This window comes from Cebidichthys violaceus, unplaced genomic scaffold, assembly GCF_023349555.1.
Source record: "Cebidichthys violaceus isolate CVI_PGR_0920_01 unplaced genomic scaffold, fCebVio1.0.p SCAF_6, whole genome shotgun sequence".
In the NCBI taxonomy this organism is placed as follows: Eukaryota; Metazoa; Chordata; class Actinopteri; order Perciformes; family Stichaeidae; genus Cebidichthys; species Cebidichthys violaceus.
The window spans coordinates 1,894,639-1,910,131 of NW_027176816.1; the positions used below are offsets into that span (position 1 = coordinate 1,894,639).

At 38.7% G+C, this 15,493-nt stretch overlaps 2 protein-coding genes across 10 annotated transcripts in view; both read left to right on the plus strand.

Annotated features, from left to right (window-relative positions):
* Nucleotides 1–2,987, plus strand: part of hspg2 (heparan sulfate proteoglycan 2) — an 87,231-nt gene extending 84,244 nt beyond the window's left edge. For all 9 annotated transcript variants that reach the window (XM_068732870.1, XM_068732872.1, XM_068732876.1 and 6 more), the window contains one exon: nt 329–2,987. In XM_068732870.1, coding sequence (XP_068588971.1) covers nt 329–501 — 173 coding nt within the window. In that variant the 3' untranslated portion in view covers nt 502–2,987. The remainder of the gene's footprint in view (nt 1–328) is intronic.
* Nucleotides 2,988–7,775: 4,788 nt separating this feature from the next.
* On the plus strand, nt 7,776–14,381 carry si:dkey-205h13.2 (mucin-5B). Its single transcript, XM_068733415.1, has 11 exons — nt 7,776–7,859; nt 7,947–7,977; nt 8,077–8,106; nt 8,205–8,376; nt 9,678–9,781; nt 10,403–10,574; nt 10,662–10,765; nt 11,281–11,461; nt 11,564–11,667; nt 11,863–12,034; nt 13,643–14,381. Exons 1-11 carry the CDS (start codon nt 7,845–7,847, stop codon nt 13,752–13,754), a joined length of 1,197 nt encoding a protein of 398 aa, XP_068589516.1. The 5' UTR covers nt 7,776–7,844; the 3' UTR covers nt 13,755–14,381.
* Nucleotides 14,382–15,493: the final 1,112 nt, after the last annotated feature.

Sequence of the window (15,493 nt, forward strand, 5' to 3'; positions counted from 1 at the left end):
AGGTGCTATAGCGAGTTTAGCTTCCAGTGTCTTGGTTAAGCTAGCTCTCCACACAATGAAAGTATCTACCCTCTTGATTGCTCCGCTAATGTTAAAAAATTGTTATCTTATGCTATATTTTGGCAGTTTTGAGCCTCCATAAAAAAGAGTTCCTCACTGCAGAAATTGAAAATGTAGCCTTATTAAATTTATTTTCTGTAGTTCTTCCACTTCATGATGCTATATCAGAGATCAAAATGTCCTAAAAACTGCTGTGTGGGTCCAAATGTCTAAAGAGGAACTTCCTCACTTATTGCTTAATTTTTGTGTGTTCTCATGTTGACAACAGGCGGAGCCCCAGACATGGCTGTGATGACGGGAGGGAAGTTTTTGTCTGGAATGACGGGCTGCGTGAGGAACCTGGCACTGATGAACGCCGGGCCGGGTCAGCAGCCCGCCCAGGCCATCGACCTGCAAACCCACGCAGCCCATGGCATCAACGTGCTGCCCTGCTCTTCATAGATCGCAGCACACACGGAAACACACACACACACACACACACACACACACACCAACACACACACATACACACACAGAGACTATGGAGTGATGTCATACACACACATCAGACTCACACAGAGAGACTTGGTGCTTCGCTGCTACCAAAAAAAATGCCAAGACGACACAACAGGTTATGTTTCTCTGTGTGCAGTAAAACCAAAAAAGAGAGAAAAAATGAAACGATATTAACAAGTCTTCTCTTCCTCAGTGTTGTATTCTCAATGAAGGACTATTAACACAGGAGAACCAGTACAGTTTACATACTTCCAGCAGTAGTTTTAGCCATGAAAAGAGTAAGAGTAAAACATATTAGGCCTTCTACGATGGGTCAGATCCTATGGAGTTGGAGATTGTTTTTACAGCACTGAATTTTTATTTATATACATATGAATATATATATATATTATATTTGTGGGGGGAAAACATGCAAACTAACCATAACTGCTCTTCAACTTTCCTAGAGTTTATTCTGGGTTCTAATACTGTGTGTCCAGGGCTTTTTATAGGCCTAACTGTATTAATACTTGAAGATGTTTAGGCCTTCTTTCTTCACTTCTGTAGAGGAACTTTTTTTTGTTTTTTGTTTTTTTCCGCACGCGAGCATGCAGTTACATTCTTTTACAAGTTGTTGAGAGATGAGCGCACGTGGTCACATGCAGCTTCAGTACACAACTCAGGTCGTCCAATACAAATTAATAACCGCAAATGTTACATACTGCCGCTTTAATTTAGCAGATTTCTTTTTTTTCCTTTGCGAGTCATTCACAGCGCTGTTGTGTCTTCTGTGTCTGCATTTTTTCTTTTTTTTTATGACAAAGAAAGAAACCGTGGTGCTAATGTCAGACATAAAGATACAGCACATAGTCAAATGGTTGCCTGTCTGTCACATGTAGCGTAGAGCACTGTGGTTACTTGGTTTAAGACATTCTACATCTAACAGTATACATTAGTGTCACATTTGTTGATATGCATGGCATTCAAGGTTGATTTTATAAGAATATGCCATGATTTGTTGATTGAGTAGATCTCATAAAAGCAGTTTTAAAGAGCAGAAAAGAGTGTAATTTTTTATGTGTGATTGTTGAAGATGTTGTTTTATGTGTAAGACTATCTGCCAGACAGGTAGATATCTCTAGAGAATGAGTGCGAGTGCTAGTACTTTTGTTGGTTATGCATGCCTCAGCCCCATTTCTCACAGGCCACTCTACTTTAAGCCACAGTATGGAGTCAGCTGTGTGTGTGTGTAGGTGTGTGTGTGTGTGTGTCATTATCCATATCCTCAGAAGGGTCAACCCAGAACTGCCTCAATATGTCGCTTATATTTGGGGTTTGGTAGCTTTGCAGTAAACTACGAAACTCTGAAGGCTCTGTGGTTTTCTCTGCAGAAGGAGATTCATCTGCAGCAAACAGCAGTAGGACACAGTTGGGATAGTGTTTGATGGTGTGTGTGGGAATGCAGTGGAAGCCTCCTGCAGGTGCTGTGACCAGTAGTGTAGCTCGGATAAAGCATGCTCGCCCCCCCCTTTTAGTTTCAACCACACCACAATACCACAACGGCACAACCTTTTTTCTCATTTTGTAAGCTTAAAATATTTACATTAATATTCTTTATACAATTAAAATGAGCACTATCCTTTCTCTTAGAGTTGACTCATTTTTATTTATTTATTTTATGTTTTGTTTTTTTCTTCTCTTTTTCATCGCTTTTATTTCTGCTGTTTTTAGAGCGATCACATCTTGCTATTTTCTTTACTCTGGTTATTGTGTATTGCCTCCCACATCCCCTTGTTTTCCCCCTCATGTTTGAGTTTGAATACGCCCCCCCCCCCCTCCCCGGGAAGTTCTTCACAAATCCTCAATGAAGTTCCATGAAAGGTTAAAATATAAAACCTTGAACTGCCTGCTCAAAAGGTTGGAAACAGGTCTTATTATTATTACTCAATGAAACAAAGTCTTAGGCTCCAAATGCAACAAATGGATTATTCATCTGCGCAGGAAATCGTCATGTTTGTTCAGATATGAACATGTGGATTGAATAGAGCCACGGTTGTGGTCCAGATTTAGGACAATGAAGCAGAGAATGATGGTGTGTGTGCCCCTCGTTGGGCGCCTTTTGTGTGTCTGCTCTTAAACTGGATTTTCATATATATATATATACACTGTACACTCTTGCCCAATGCAAAGTTGTCGGGAAACTTCCACTGCTTTTCGGTTGTTTTTTTAGGCCTTTGCAAATTATGAACGGTGCACTTGTAGTAATGATGGACATTTTTATTTTAAAATTTGTTTCACTTCTGAATGCCACAAAAAGAGAGTAACTTGAATGAAAGTGTACCAGATGAAATATTGTCAATGTCAGGACGACCTGACTGCTCCATTTCCAATGTTTAAAAGACGCTCCCCTTGCCTTTGGTGTTTCTTAATTAAAAACAAAAATTCATGTGCTATTTTTAATGTCGTGAGTTTTCTTTTTTGCGGGTCTTTTAATGTCTGTGTCCGGCTCTGTGCTGACTGGTTTCTTTAGATGGAGCATTTTCACTTCAAATCGCTTTATTGTTCCCCAATAATCCGTTGCACAGGTAACCGTTAAGGTTAGCCTTTCCCTGAGGAGAGGCCAATTACACCGCCCATTAAGAGAGTTCACATCCAATGTTCCCGAGCAGAGGTTACACCCAAATCAGGTTTCTAGCATAAACCTGTCCCATGGGTACAGTACTCTCATTTTACAAAGTGCATTTATTTGTGAAATTGCATCAAGCGTTATGGAAAGTGGATGTGCTGGCAAAACAAAAAACAACAAGGCAAACTAGGTTGTTGATGCTGTAAGAGTACAACGTCGTAACAGTAATGAACTTTGTGAATATTCTGGACAAAACAATCCTTTACATAAACGTGAGAATCCTTTGTCAGTCTGTCTGAGGATTTTTGCAACAGGAAGACGAGACAGAGGTGGCTCAGTTTTCACACTCACATTATGGTGGTTATGTACGATAATGTTACTTCAGTAAGACCTAAATTGTATTTGACACAGGGCCTCACAGATCTGACATCCTTTAAAACCTGTGTTGTTGTTTTTTTTGTAAGACTCATATTTTAAATGTATTATTTGCCCACCAAGCAAACACTGAATCATCCCTCTTTAAGGTTGTCACAACTCCCTCCAGCTCCTCATATTCCTTCTGTTGTCTGCTGTTTTTCCCGCCTCCCTCCTCAGCTGACCTTCCACCTGCTCACTTGCTTTCCTATTTTCCTAATGAACCTGGCAGCATACTATATACCAGCCCATCTTCCCTTATTCTCTGCCAGATTGTGCTTCCCAGCATTTGTTCTGCCTGTCTGATTCTTGGATTGGTGATTTGCTGCCTAGCCCCTTCTCTAATAAGTTTTTCCTGGTCCATCTGCTCGCCTAGTTTTGACTCTCGCTATAGTTTTTTTTTGACTCCAGTAAACATAAACTTTTATCTAAACCTGCCTGACTTTGAGTCGTGCTTCTGGCTTTAAGCTTGTCTGTTTTCTGAGCCATTTCAAAGGTTTACAGAGTAAATCCGAGTTATATTTAGGGTTTCAAGCCCAGAAGGCGATTGTTTTTGAGCTGATTTATTTTTCTTCAGAAAGTTTTGTGCAAATTGCTGTGAGACGGTACATCACAGGCACATGACTTTTTCACCAAAGATTGAAAGTTGTGCTCAAATGTTCAACAAGTATGACTCCACAGCCTGATGGGGGCGCTATAATTAAAGGTCAGCTTTGAAAAGTCCTTCTCTATAAGTCTGATTTAAATGAAACTGCCTCAAGAACCACTAAAGGCTAGATATTTCCCCTGTTGTGGTAACTTATCAGTATGTTCTTATGTTGTAACTTGACCTATATAATCAAATCAAATAAGACAAATAGAATCTATGTCTGACTTGCATTTGTCTCAACCTTATTTCACCCCCAACATCTTTTGCATGAAAGCAGAGACAGCATCACCAGCCACGACCTGGCTGTCATGACATCTTGGCACCTGCTGAGGCCTGTGATCCGGTCATAACATCTTGGCCTCTTCTGAAAGAATGAGTACGCCCGCGGGAGGAGGAAATGAGATTTGGAGAAGGAATGGGAGTTCAGCTTGTGTGAATCATATACGTATACTCTGCAAAAACTTTAACTCATTGTTAGACCTCCGAACCATCCGCGGGGAAAGAGCTCTGAGTGTCTGTCCAATAAAATACTCAAAGACATTTGACAGTTCCTCGTCACGTTTATTTCTCACAGGATTAATTCCCACCACATCCCCATTTTGATGTTCTTTTCAGAACACGTTTTTTTTTTGGCCGTTTTGAAGATATTGTCAGTTGTCTGTTTAAGCCCATTAATGGCATTCAGGAAACTTGTACATGACGCACTGACATTCAAAAGCTTAATTACATGAAATATATGTAAAGTCTCTGCGTCCTTTTTCCAACTGTGATGCTAAAATTAATTCACCGTAGAAATAAGATCCCATCAGAATGCCGCCAACATTCAGGACATATTTGAAAATAAACACAAATCGAACATAATACTGATGCAGCACTTGAATCATTCTTTCTTCTTTAAGAAATTCAGTAAGCAGCCTGATATCATATTTCCATCACAGTGAAGCCTTGTGGTCATTTCCTGTCAGAAATCCATCCCTTTCTAGGCTCTGGGTGTGTTGTGTAACAGTGTCACGCAGACAGCAGTTATTCTACACTAATCCTGGTTACTTATCCTTTTCTTTCTGTGACATTTAACAGCAGGGCCTTGGGCCTTGCCAGCCTGGCCGACACCTCAATTGTTATCTACAGTAACTCAGTAGTCACATTCAACTGGTGAGCTCTCATCATCACTATGCAGGTGCTGCTCAAAGGAAGACTCCAATGAGTGACAGTGAGATAGGGTATTGGAAAAACAGACATGAGTGTGTGTGTGTGTGTGTGTGTGTGTGTGTGTGTGTGTGTGTGTGTGTGTGTGTGTGTGAGAGAGAGAGAGAGAGAGAGAGAGAGAGAGTTAAAGGTACAGATGAGCAGTCTGCCTGCACTGTTGTGCACCTGCAGTATATCTACATTGTTAATAATGTACCATGCTATACTGCTGCTAACATACACTGAGCTTCAGTTATATAGAGTAGATGCTGATTTTTTTTCTCAGGTTTATATTTCTGTTTATTATAATAATTAAATTCTCATTATTTTAAGGTTCATTGTAACTAATATTAATTTATATCAATATTAATATTAATGGTGATATTAGTGTCAATATTAATAATGAATTGATATTATTAATTAGAATCAGAAAAAGAAGTAGAAGACAGGCAGAACAGTGTAATACTGTTTACTGTGAGATTTTCTGAGATGGTTATTGTATGGTGAAAATCTCATAGTGTTACAAACCTAAGTGAGACACAGCAATGGCGACAAGTTCAAGAAATCATTCATGTAAGTTTATATGTTTGCCAACATCCTCTTTAGTTCATATTCTGTTCATTCTTTCAGCACATGCAGGCCTTAATAGCCTTTGTCATATTTATAATCGTGGTTGTCACGCTCACAGAGGAGGTTTGTTATCATGTAGCTCTCTTTTTCTTTCTGAGCCTCAGGGACAGTAATTAAATCATCCAGCCGTCAAACCACGAAGTCTTGACTTTCACCGTATCATTTAACCCAGCAGACTGCTGAACTGGAGGACCGCACATGTTAATCAAACACATGTTGGTTGTTAATCAGTTTGAGAAAAAAGAGTTTAAATCCTGAAGAAAATGTGAGAGTAAGTCTATGTTTTATGAAGAGATGGGTTTTACATTAAGTAGCATTTATTTTGAGTTGGACTTTCATCATTATAACTTAAACAGAAGATGGGATGTTATGTTATTTAGCATTTTTTGTCTTTAAAATTAAAGAAAGGGTGATGTAGTGTAACGGTACTATTTTATTGTAGTGCATAGTGTCGTGATCGTGTGTGTGATTAGTTCACCATCCAGAACTGGGATATTAATACGAAGTCCGGAGGAAGTCCAGCCAGTCTGTGTAATGCTAATGATTAGCTAAAGAAGTTAGCCAACAATCTCCTTATTTTTTCATATATCACATTTCAGAAGCTTCATGAAAAAGGACAGTAGGACAAACCATTTTAATGGACTGTAACACAGAGGTGGATGCAGTATAAAGAATTCATATTTTTTCATGTCTGTCTTGTAACAATACTCACATACCCACAGGAACATTGAAAGAGTTTAATTTTAATTAATAAGAATAGATACTTCCTTATGCGCTTCCAAAGTCCACAGCCAGTTAGTTCAATCAAAAGGGCTTTTTCAAAGTTAAAGTCTGTTGAAGTACAAATATGTTTTGATAGCCAGTAGGAGAAATGAACAGCAAGCAAGAGCTGCTTGAATATACATATATGAGCCTGAATATTGTTTTTCAACCGTCCTGAAAACATTTGCATATCCTTTAACCCATTAAAACTGACAGTCCTCCGTGATTTGGTCAGAAATAAAGAATTAAAGTATATTAATTAATAATAAATAAATAAACAGATGATTTTAGTGAACATATCACCTTACAACACTTTCATTATTAACAGAGGCAGTCTTGCTGTGTAGAATAGCTTTTGACATTTAAACTGAATGTGTTCGATATACTTTGGGTTACTTAAAAGCTTTAAAAACACAAACAACAATAAAACAGAAATAGGAGTTGTTGCTAAGTATCTGATGCATTTATGCATTTGAATACATCGCTGAAATTGAGGAGACAGAGACACAATAGCACAGAACAAAAGAGCATTAAACAACAATACACTGATAAACCACATATAACGCTTATCAATACCTCTTGATTAAATATTACTTAATTATCTGTTTAAGTGAATACAGATTCTGTCAAAAGTCAGTATCTGAACGATGCTAATGATAGAGGGAAACTCATGAAGAAAACAGTGGTGCTTGTTTTTCTAACTCCATGGAGAGGTGGGAGAAGAAAGGGATCGAGGAGGAAACCTGAACTTCCTGAGAGGAGCAGCGTGTTGGTGGTGATGCTTACTGCTCCATTACATATTACTGATTACTGAGGAGGAGCACTCCTTACAGGCTCATCCTCCATGGGCGGAGGATATTGTACGGACACCATCGAGATCCCCGGGGATGATAAACTCGTGTTACAAATGCCTCGGACCTTCTTAGAACAGACTACTCTAAACAGAGAGCATCATTGTGAAGGACATTTTATTTCCTCTGAAGAACTTAACTACATGTGGATTTGTTGTATTATACCTCTTCAAGATTACCGGATAGAAAAAACATGCTGGTCTTGCAGGTATTTTGATGTTGTGCAATTTTAACTGAAGTTGTGTATTTCATCACAGTGCATTTGTGATTTCTTTGTTTTCCGTTGTTATTTTAGAGCTTTGCAGTTTGGTGTCTTCTGGCATCAGGTAATATAATGAATTATTGGTTCAATTCTTATTATTTCAAACACAATCAATGATCAGAAACAGAATGTATAGCTGATCAAAGACTTCTTCTTCCTCCAGACCTTCAATTCTTTGCCACTGCATTGGAAAGTAAGCTCTCTGTTATTTATTTTTTTTTGGTCTGAATCCATTAATGAAGCACTATTGCACATCAGAATGTCGAACCCTATAACTTTGCTCTTCCGCAGCCTGTAGGACAGCCTGGTTTGATGAGCGCAATGTTTCCAGTAACGGAGACTCTGAGCTCCTGAGTGACTTGAGAAGGAAGCACTGGACAAAGATCTGCTCCAATCCAGTGGACATGGAGGCTCAGACGGTTTCTGGAGTCCAGTCACAGCACACCCGGAACACCTTCCACACGTAAAGTCTTCACTTTTACAGTACTGATTTCACATCAGATATTAACACTTGTATTTTCCTAATACACATTGTGAGTTGTTGTAGTCCTGTCTAGTAGTAGATTTTGGCTAGTATTAATAGGATCCTCTATGTGATATTTTTTCCACTGCTCCAAACCAACTCAAAAAGAAGAAGGAGACTTTTAGCATGTGCCTGATATTCTTGTTATCATTCTTAAAAAATGAAATCCTACACTCTAAACAATTTCACTGTAAAATAATCTGTAAAATATTGGCAGCAGAGACGCCAGTAATTTACTGTTATTTGATGGTGCAGCTACTGTAATTTATTTTAACAGTATCTTACCGTATATTTAATAAAGGTATGTAATAGTAGAATACCTGGGTGTTATGGTAATTCTACAGTATTTACCAGCATGTTAACAAACATTTACGAAGGGTAATAAAATCTGCTACTTTACAACAACAAAAAACTAGTTACTTACGTGTCCTCAATCATTTATACAGCTGACTTTGTAAATAATAATTACACACTCATTTTACACATGTACATGTCAACTGCATGAACTACACAACAGTGTAAAAGAGAAAGACAAAAGAAAGAGAAAGAGGATTTGACTGCCTCACTTCTTCATCGTCTTAGAGACACACTTTGGCTACTCCAGGTCTCCACTCCCTTTTGAACATCGTCCCGTTCCTTCTGGTTTGCAATCCTACAGTCGGCTCTGTAACACTTTTAGGCCACCAATGTTACATCTTCACACTGTAATTGGCGATTAACTTTACTACCGTTAACTTGGCTGGCTATGCTGTTAGCTAGCTAACGTTACTACGGTTGATCTCCACATGGCTGTGTTCAGAAGAATGACTGAAGCTGTGCTGTCCAAAGTGGAGTTCAGGCACAGCCGGCCACATCTTGTCACTCAAAAATGATTAGTGAGCTGTGAGCAGTTTGATTAATAAAAATGTGCTATAATTATAGCTGAAACATTAGCCTACAACCAACATTACGATATATATGTATAGTATACATGTTGGTTCAGTGAGTCAGTATACAGTGTATACTGACTCACTGAACTTTTACAGAGAGATGTATTTCCACCACTTCACGGGAAAAACTGTATTACGCTGATAAATTACAGTTATCTACCGCTATGGTTAAATGACGGCATTAACTGTGAATTTACATGCGAAGGATGAAGATTTAGCAATTTATATAATTTCATACCTTACATGAGGAGATGTGTTTTTTTTTAACTTAAACCAAGTGTAACATTAGGATGGGATGGTTGTGTTTTGCAGTTACAGTGCATCAGAGGGCCTCGTGTGCCTTAACTCGGAACAGAAAGGGAGACAGTGCTACGATTACAAGGTCATGTTCACCTGCACGGGACAGTTCTGCTCAGGTACGTGGTTAAACTAAACGTGATACGATCTTAACTTAAAGGGACAGTGTGTAGGATTTGTTGGCATTTGGCGGTGTGGTTGCAGATTGGAACCAACTGAAGACCTTCCTTTCCTAGACTGCGGTAAACTCCACTGAGCAAAACCGTGTTAACGATGTTTGCCTCGCTCAGAGGCCATCCTAAGCACAATAACACTTGTTGAGGAGCAACGGAAGTCAAGCGGTTGCTGACTTTACCACGGCTTACTATGCGGCTCACGTTACCACAGTTTCACATTTGTGTCGGAGAACTACGGTGGCCTTCAGTTTACATAAAAATGCAAAAGGCCCTCTCTAGAGCCAGTGTTTGGTTTGTCCGTTCTGGGCTACTGTAGAAACATGCCGGTGCAACACGATGGACTCTATATGTAGATATGAAGGGTTCTGTCTAAGCTAACAAAAACGCAACAATTCTTGGTTTCAAGTGATTATACACTAATGGAAAAACGTAGTAATGAATGCTATATTCCATTTCTGAGAGTAGATCCTCTGAAATGAAACACACTGGCCCTTTAGATTCAGGGAAAAACATTAAGGGTTAAGCTCTAAAATGTGGGTTTCTTCGATTCTTCATTATTCGTAGAGTGTAGGACGCGCTGGTTTGATCATGATGACCCAACGGGAAACGGAGACTTCGAGGTCCTCAGTGACCTCCGAAGCATATACCCGAGAGAAATCTGCCCTCAGCCAATAGCCATCGAGGTCCAGACCATCTCTGGAGAACCTGCCTCCAACACCTCCGATACTTTTTTAAAGTGAGATTAACAACATAAGATAAAACTATTGAATTACTTGAGGAGAGATGGGCCACACTCACCACCCTCCCTTCCTCTTTGTTGTAGTTATGATGCCACCTACGGGTTTGCCTGTGTAAATGCAGAGCAGCGGAGCAAGAGTTGTGAAGATTACAAAGTCAGATTTACGTGTCCAAACGAGTTCTGTCAAGGTACGTATCTTCCTTTGCTTTTGACTGAACACACGGAAGTGAAAGTTATTTGTTTTTTATTGCTAAGTCAATTATTACCATAACTGTTTTCACAAAGACATTCACAAAGACATGCAAGACCAATTGATTTAAAACTCTAAAGTTTAACTCTAAAGTTAAACATCTCCTATGTGAATGTGAGCACCCTGTAATGGACAACCAGACCACAGTGTATCCCATGTCTTGCCCAGTGCATGCTGGGATAGACTTCTCTGTGTGTACAATGTTTTTCCTGTGTAACAATGTTCATCTGCATCGCCACTGTTTATTAAATAAATAAAAAATAACCTTCCTTATCTCCGAATTAAATATGAATACGTGGTGAAAATGTTTTCCATTCCCTGCTCTCTCAAAAGAAACTTAGATTAAAAAGAAAATTGACCATACACTTCCTTCTTTATACTATTCACAGTCCTTAACAAAACCCACTCTTGTTTATCGCTGTAATCCAGTTTTAATGTGATATTTCCACTCAGTGTCAGAGCAGTGTCAAACACAGTGGCTGAACAGTGACGACCCGTCAGAGGAGGGTGATGTGGAGTCCATACTTCAGCTACTGAACACTTTCCCTGATCAAGTCTGTGCGAACCCAATCAGCATTGAGGCCAGGTCAACAAGTGGAATATCCGCTGAACACACTGGAGACAGCTACCTCTCGTAAGCACGTTTTGAATCAACCATACAGGCTTGTGGCTTTAATTCAGTGCCTCATCGGGCTTTCATAATGAGTCTTTTATCTTGCTTGTATTTATATTCCAGCTACGATGCTACTTTTGGATTTGCATGCATCAATGAAAAACAGAGCGGTAAACAATGTAAGGATTATGAGGTGATGCTGACCTGTCCCTCAGATTTCTGTCAGGGTAAGTTTGATGTTGACTTTATCCTGTAAAGCTGTTGAGTTTTGCGAAAACATAAAAGGAAAATGTTGACTATAGCAAGGGCTTAATATACATACAGTATATGAGTCTTATCGGTGTGTATATTGCTGAAAAAGAAATATCACAACCTGTAAAACCAAATTAAACTCTCAGAATATGCCTCTGACTGGTTGGCAGGTTGCAGGACACGCTGGTTCAACGTGGACGAGCCCACACAGCGAGGGGACTATGAGACCCTCCTCACACTGCAGATGTTACATCCCAGTCAGGTCTGCTCCAAGCCTGTGGCCATTGAAGCCATGACAGTGTCCGGTGTCCCAGCGCACGAGACGGGAGACGTCTTTCAGATGTGAGTTGTGTTGATGGATAAAGAAAAACTTATGTTTGGTGTTATTAATAACACCAAACATGAATAGCAACTGGGCAATGCCCAGCATTGCTACATTGTTATGAGTTCCAGTGTTAAAGGAATAGTTTACATGTTTGCAAAAAAGCATTATTTAACTTGCTTGTTCACAGTTAGGTGGGAATATATTGATGCAACTCTTCTGTCTGCAAGGTAAGTTAAAGTCATCAGGCAGTTAGCTTAGCTTAGCATAAAGACTGGAAGCATGGGGAACAGTCAGCCAGGATTATTTCGCCAGGATTATTATTTTTTTAAATATAAATTTGCTTCTATCAGCAATTGATTATGGTGATATTTTATTTATGCATGCAAATTCATCTTCTTTCATTTTCTAACCATGGATTAAGGATCATTTGAGCTCTGAATGTACTTTTCCAAATCATCGATGCAATTTGCTGGTTTGTTTTAAAGTCTGTGATCTCCTTCATGTGAATTTCTTTATGTTTTTATATTTGTATTTATTTGTTTATTTATTTCAGGGACAATGCACACCAATCAACAGTCAAACTGTAAGTGAGCCAGAGTTAGCCAGAGAGGCTAGTTTTCATCTGCTGTCCCCGGCCAGATGTTTGAAGGCAGCCTAAAAATTAAAAAATTTCAAATTAAAATGGAATTAAAATTCATAGATAAACAGACAGTAGGGTATAGACAAAACCAATGCACATAAACAAAATAAAAGTGTACATAAGACACTAGAGAGGAGCAGACATAACAGGCTGCAGCATGCATCAGGAAGCACATATATAACGCTGAGGCACATAACATACACATCAAAAATGGAAAATAGCAACACTGAACAAGACAAATGCACATATAGGCGAAACAAGCAGGCAGGACAGACATCTGATTGCACACCTGATTGTCAACAAGCCATTCCTTAAGGCTGTGTTTGAATGTTGTGTACGTGTTTTGGGTGTATGTGTGGTGTCAGAGCATTCCACGAGTGAGAGCTGCCTTCACAGAGAATGTAGATTTGCTAAATGAGCTTGACTCGTGTTTTTATATTGTCTTTCACTTTTTGCTGTTTTCTTTTTAAGCTGGTTATCTGTATTTTTTAATGTGGTGAAACTTTTATGTGACCATCTTTTCCAGGATCCCATTTTAAAATAGTTTCAAAATCCCAATGGGATTGTCCTGGTTTAAAAAAAGTTTATGCTAAAAAGAATATATATTTTTTTAGCCAGGGGTAGTCTCTGCTGGTTGCCTGCAACCTCAGCAGAAAGTGGCCAAGATTAAGTCAGACACATAACCCTCTGTAAACCTTTAAAACCATTACTATTATTTTCATTTATTATTATTGTATTATTTGTAATTAGTGAGCTTTACAGGTGATTGGCAGATTTTGTAACCTTAAGACAGAGCCAGTCTTTATGCTTAGCTAAGCTAGCCTGCTGCTGGAGGTAGCTTTGTATTTACCGTACAGACATGGAAGTGGTATTTCACAAAATGTCGAACTATACTCCTTTTAATGGGTGACGAGTAAACTGAGATTCGTGTGTAAAACTGGTGGAGTGCCTTTTTTAAATCGTTTTCTTACTGCATGTTTTGCAGATATGACGCTAGTCTGGGCTTTGCCTGTGTGAATGCTGAGCAGCCTGGGGGGAAACGCTGTCAGGACTACAAGGTCCGCCTTACATGTCCGCTGACTTTCTGCGCAATGTGACCGATCAAGTTTTTTAGGAAATGAACTGTTGGTGCATTATGTGTAATGACTGATAAGCCAATGTGCTATGTCATCAACCTACATCATGTTAAATATCTGTTTCTGTATATTGTGTTGTGTCTTGGTACTCTTTATTTAGTAAGACAATTTAGTCCTATTCTAAATAACCTAGTGTCTCCACAAGGGTTTGAAGAAGAGAAGCAAACACTCACATTCTTTAGCATGTTAGTATGAAAATAAATACCCACTCAACCTGATTGACCGGTCGCTCCCACTCGGTATGTTATGCTAGAGCTGTTTAATGAGAGTCACGTCATCTCCGTTCTCTCCAATGGACCATTCTTTTTTTTTTACAGTACTGGCGGCTCATGGAGCCTCTCAACGGCCCAATCCCAGTGTCCCCCCTAAAGCCTTAATTAATCCCTGGACCCTCAGGGACTTCACTGACGTCCCCTGTTAAAGGGTTGCGTGTGAGAGACTGTAACTGCTTGAAATGGTGTGAATACGAATGGGACAGCACTTTGCAGCAGTCAAAAATAAAATGTTATGTACAATTGTGGGTATTTATTTTAAACTTTTTACTCTCTGATTTGAAGGTCTTCCAGACTTTTGCCTCACGAGACCAGAAGTAATTGTCGTAACAGCTTCAATAACAAAATGAAATGTTTTGTGAATAAATCTGTGAGATATAGTCTCTGCTTGCATTCCTCTGCTTTCGTGTGTTTTTATGTACCAACTTTAATCCTTAGAGGACAACACAGTCTTACGGCAATTTGTGAAATAGTCACGAAATATAATTGTTTCGTGTTCAGGGACATGAATGTGGGTTAGGGTTAGGGTTAGATCCACTACCATAAATCCACTTGGGTCTCCTGGTTGACAGTCCTCTCACTCTAGTGAGATTTAGTGGCCTAAAAACAAAGGAACTTTAGCCTAAAATATGACAACCACAAAGGTAACTCTGTTACACTGACTATCCGAAGTCTACGTGAATCACTTGAAAATCAAGCATTTTGAGCAGTTTGAACTGACGGGTAAAGAATTATGTAAATTGATGCAAAAAAGTCTAATGTGGGTCAAATCATTTTCTAAAAACATGCTCTACCAAATGGTTCTTTCATAGTTATAGCTAAAGGTAGTAGTGTTAATAATATGAATAAGATAATGAATTTACAATTTGTATATAATAAGAAAAACCTAATGATATTCACTGTTGTTAATATCATATATTTAATGTTAATCCATTACATATTTGATGAAGAATATACATTTTTCAGTATGATTTCTCATTATTTCTAAGATGTTTTCAAAGTAGCCTACTGTAAACTTGTTAAACATCTAGAAAAATACCTCTAAATAATACTAGTACTGGTAATACTACTAATTCCGTGGTAGGAAATTGACACATGCCCAAAGGAAATAAAAAATGCAAAGTTTTGTTTTTGTAATTGTTGTTTTCTTAGTTAGAACATTAGCCCTCATCCTTGGGGACCCCAAGAATATACTAAGGAACAACCATCATAGCAAAATGTTAACTTATTTATTCTCAAAACACGATCAGTTGTGTAAATAATGTCATCTTATTTTTGGACAGTTACAGTTAAAGCATAAGCATTTTGCGTTTCGTGAACATACACAGAGCACATGAGGAAATCTGTGTCTTTTTTAAAAGATCTAATTAAGACAGAAACAGAAAACAAGCATTAGGACTACGTTGATTGACAAAGTCATGAAAAATA

What these genes read in the sequence shown, in the direction of transcription:
- si:dkey-205h13.2 (XM_068733415.1), top strand. An exon ending in CTTTGCCACTGCATTGGAAA is followed by an intron (nt 8,107 to 8,204) that starts GTAAGCTCTCTG and finishes GCTCTTCCGCAG; the next exon opens with CCTGTAGGACAGCCTGGTTT. An exon ending in ACTGGAGACAGCTACCTCTC is followed by an intron (nt 11,462 to 11,563) that starts GTAAGCACGTTT and finishes TTTATATTCCAG; the next exon opens with CTACGATGCTACTTTTGGAT.